The sequence below is a fragment of the Sphaeramia orbicularis genome, chromosome 19 (assembly GCF_902148855.1).
Source record: "Sphaeramia orbicularis chromosome 19, fSphaOr1.1, whole genome shotgun sequence".
In the NCBI taxonomy this organism is placed as follows: domain Eukaryota; kingdom Metazoa; phylum Chordata; class Actinopteri; order Kurtiformes; family Apogonidae; genus Sphaeramia; species Sphaeramia orbicularis.
The window spans coordinates 28,982,611-28,986,667 of NC_043975.1; the positions used below are offsets into that span (position 1 = coordinate 28,982,611).

The 4,057-nt window shown below is 43.1% G+C and overlaps 1 protein-coding gene across 1 annotated transcript; it reads left to right on the forward strand.

Annotated features, from left to right (window-relative positions):
* Nucleotides 1-920: 920 nt before the first annotated feature.
* adrb1 (adrenoceptor beta 1) lies at nt 921-3,316 on the forward strand. Its single transcript, XM_030163225.1, has one exon. The coding sequence runs from the start codon at nt 1,229-1,231 to the stop codon at nt 2,417-2,419; it is 1,191 nt and encodes a 396-aa protein (XP_030019085.1). The 5' UTR covers nt 921-1,228; the 3' UTR covers nt 2,420-3,316.
* Nucleotides 3,317-4,057: the final 741 nt, after the last annotated feature.

Sequence of the window (4,057 nt, forward strand, 5' to 3'; positions counted from 1 at the left end):
ATGGGTTAAATCACAGGTGTCAAACATCTGGCCCGGGGGCCAAATCCCGCCCGCCAAAGGGTTCAATCCAGCCCCTGGGATGAATTTGTGAAAATCAAAAATGACACTAAAAATATTAACAATCATTTTAGGTCAATTCAACCTAAAGTGGACCAGACCAGTAAAATACTATCATAATAACCTATAAATAATGAAAACTATAAATTTTTCTCATTGTTTTAGTGTAAAAAAAAAAGTTAAATTACATAAAAATGTTTAAATTTACAGACTAGCCTTTTATTAAAAAAAAATGTGAATAACCTGAAATCTCTGAAGAGAAGTATGTGGAATTTTAATAATATTCTGCCTGTTATTTAATGTTTTGTGATCTCTAAGTTGGGATTCACATGTATAAATGATAAACTAAGGCGTAATATTGTTAACATTGCATTTATTTTACTTACAAATTTTCAGGTTCATATTTCTCCATGTTATGTTTAAGTACAATTCATAGATGTAAACATTTTCATTACGGAATTTTACTTTTTTCACTCAAAAATTATTATCCTACTATTTCTATAATTTTACTGGTCCGGCCCACTTTATAACTTTATATCATAACAGGTTGTATGTGGCCCCTGAACTAAAATGAGTTTGACACCCCTGGGTTAAATTAACAATTTCATCTTTATATAATCCTTAGATATTTTCTTATTTTAACAAAACTTGACGAGTGCAATTTTCTAACTGCACTGGCAGATAATTTTACTTGAAATAAGACATTTTAACCCAATAATGAATTTAATTTTCTTATCTTTGCACAGGCCTTTTTGGCAGTGGGATTTTTATTGCGTGCATTAACTTCATTCCTCGTGATTGGAAACGAGACTGTGTGTGTGTGTGTGTGTGTGTGTGTGTGTGTGTGCGCGCGTATCTTTGGAGGCCCATGCGTGATTGTTGGAACAGTTTGTCCATGGAGCTGCAGTGATTGGTCCAGAGCAGCAGTGATGTCACCACTCTCTCTGATGTCCTGACCGGTGCTGCAGCCGCGTTCAGCTCAGAGAAAGAAACAGAGAAACAGAGAGAGAGAGAGAGAGAGAGAGAGAGAGAGAGAGAGAGAGGTTCCGGATGGAGTTGGCACAAGACTGGAGTAAAACCGTGGATCGTTTGCCCGTGACAGACTGGACCCGCTTCCTTGCACTGCCTTGATGAACTCGCCCTGGTCCTGCTCACAGCCCAGCAGCCCGTCATGGGGGACGGTGGTGCGTCCACGCAGGTGAACCTCCAGAATGGCACGGGGAGCGACGCATCCGACGCAGAAGGTTCCTCCACCGCCGCGTCCGAGCAGTGGATGGCCGGGATGAGCTTGGTGATGGGTTTGATCGTGTTATCTATCGTGTTCGGGAATATCCTGGTCATTGTGGCCATCGCCAGGACGCAGAGGCTGCAGACGCTCACTAATGTGTTCATTGTGTCCCTGGCCAGCGCGGACCTGATCATGGGGCTGCTGGTGGTTCCATTTGGCGCTGCGCTCGAAGTGCGCGGCTCCTGGTTGTACGGCTCCTTTTTCTGCGAGTTTTGGATTTCCGTCGACGTCCTCTGTGTCACAGCCAGTATCGAAACCCTGTGCGTAATCGCCATAGACCGGTACGTGGCCATCACATCGCCTTTCCGTTACCAGAGCTTGTTAACCAAAGCCCGGGCTAAGGCGGTGGTGTGCGTGGTGTGGGCCATCTCTGCGCTCGTCTCCTTCCTACCCATCCTCATGCACTGGTCCCGGGACAGCGTGGACACAGCCTGCTACGATGACCCCAAATGTTGCGACTTTGTCACCAACAGGGCATACGCCATCTCCTCATCCATCATATCTTTTTACATTCCTCTGCTGGTCATGATATTTGTTTACGCCCGCGTGTACCGAGAGGCAAAAAAACAGCTGAGGAAGATTGACAAGTGCGAGGGCAGGTTTCACAACACTTTAACCGGCCTGACATCCAAGTGCAAGAAGAGGCCATCTAAAATCCTGGCTCTCAGGGAGCAGAAAGCGCTCAAAACACTGGGTATAATCATGGGGACGTTCACCTTATGCTGGCTGCCCTTCTTTATAGTCAACGTGGTGCGGGTGTTTTGCGCAGAAGTGGTGGACAAGAACCTTTTCGTCTTTCTGAACTGGCTCGGGTATGTCAACTCGGCCTTTAACCCTATCATTTACTGTCGGAGCCCGGACTTTAGGAAGGCTTTTAAGAGGCTGCTGTGCTGTCCGAGGCAGGCGGACCGCAGGCTGCACATCAGCTCCTGTGACCTGTCCAGGTGCGGAGGATTCGTGTCGTCTCTGGAGCCGGGCGCACTGGGGATGTGGACCGAATGTGCCGGGTTGGACAACAGTGACAGCAGCCTGGTGGGCACGGCAAAGCTGTCCCACTCTGAGTCCAACCTGTAAAGGATGGATGGATAGAGGTTTTCTGTCAGCAGCCTGGAAAGAAACGGTGCCAGAAACGTGCGTCGACTCTTATTTGTTCTATTGCAATATCTTCTTTCTTCTTTTTATTTTTATTTTTTTTTTCTTGGTAAAGGTATGCGTAAGAGCTTAAAGTGTCATATTTTACGCGCATCAAAAAAAAGTAAATCCTGAAACCAAATTACGAGATATTTTGGAAGTCATAGCTGAAAATGTCGTTTCCATTACGCGCCACTTTTCTCCAAAAGTTAGTGCGTAAAAAACGATTTAATTCACTAAATCCGTCGATCATCCTAAATGTTTTTATGAATGTAAAGCCTTGGTAATAACTCTGAATGGGGAACTCCACTCTGAATGAAGGTTCGGCTCTTTTACGCACAGAGCGCACGAACTGCAGTGGTTCATTCCTGCAGTTTTCGGTTTATTTCTTCTTCTTCTGTCGGGTTCGTGGCGGGTCACAGTTTATTTCCCTTCAGCTGACCAGCTCAGGCTCACTCAAATAAACAGTTATTTAAAGCGGTGAGCAGGAACAAGGCTTTTGTCGAGTCTGTAGTTATATAGTGCTCACAATGTGTCTTTTTTTTTTTTTACCTCACAGCCATCGGTAAGTGCAATTTGTACGACATGTATTTGTTTATATTAAACATTTATGTAATATAGACTTGTATTTATTCTGCGCTGTCTTTTACAACTGAACAATTCAATCTGGGGAGTCTGTTCAGCGGGGCCTGATCCACGCCCTTTGTACATATTATAGTATGTGATGTTTAGTACTGAACTGAGGAATTTGAGCCTCTGTTTTTCTGTCTCATTAAAGCTTACATGCTGTTGTGAGGTGGCTTGTTGACTACTGTGAAATAAAAGGAAGTTTCATTGTTACTTTCTGCTTGGTTCTGACATGATGGAGTCAACCCCACATCGAATTACAATGTCTACCTGAGCCACAAATAAAGTTCCAAACACAGGCTGAACATCCAATGTGCACTATGTGGCTGCATCCAGATCTACTTATGTCATGGTTAAAAGCTTTAGGACCAAACTGTGCTGATTTGGACTGATGTGAGCAACTGGAGTCTGACTGGCCGTTGCAGAAAGATAAAGAATCTGATTTTCAAACAATGGAGTTCACACAAACAGATAAAAAGGGTCGGTATGGTTCTGTGTTACATGTGCAACACGAAAAATCAGGGTTTAGTATCACAGGGTATCTGCATTTTTAGTGTATATGCTTTAACCCTTTATCAGGCAAGTGACTATTTTTGGTCATTTCCTCAAATATTAGCCCTTTCATGCATAGTGGTCACTACAGTGGATAGCTGTTCAAAGGGATTCTGTTGAATAATCATGGATTTTGTTGTTTTTGTTCCGTATCAGCCAACACAGTGGACGCTTATACATCATCCCATACACTGACATTCATACCATTACTGTAACTGTACTGTTCTAGATAAACCTGATCTGCACTAACATGTTGGAGTGTAAAAAAAAATTGCTAATTGTTATTAGACTGTAATAGATAGTGTTTTTTATTTTATTTATTTATTTATTGTGCATATTAGCTCCATGCAGGTATGCTAAAATGTGAGAAAACATCTGATTAGCAGCATTTTAATTTCATAG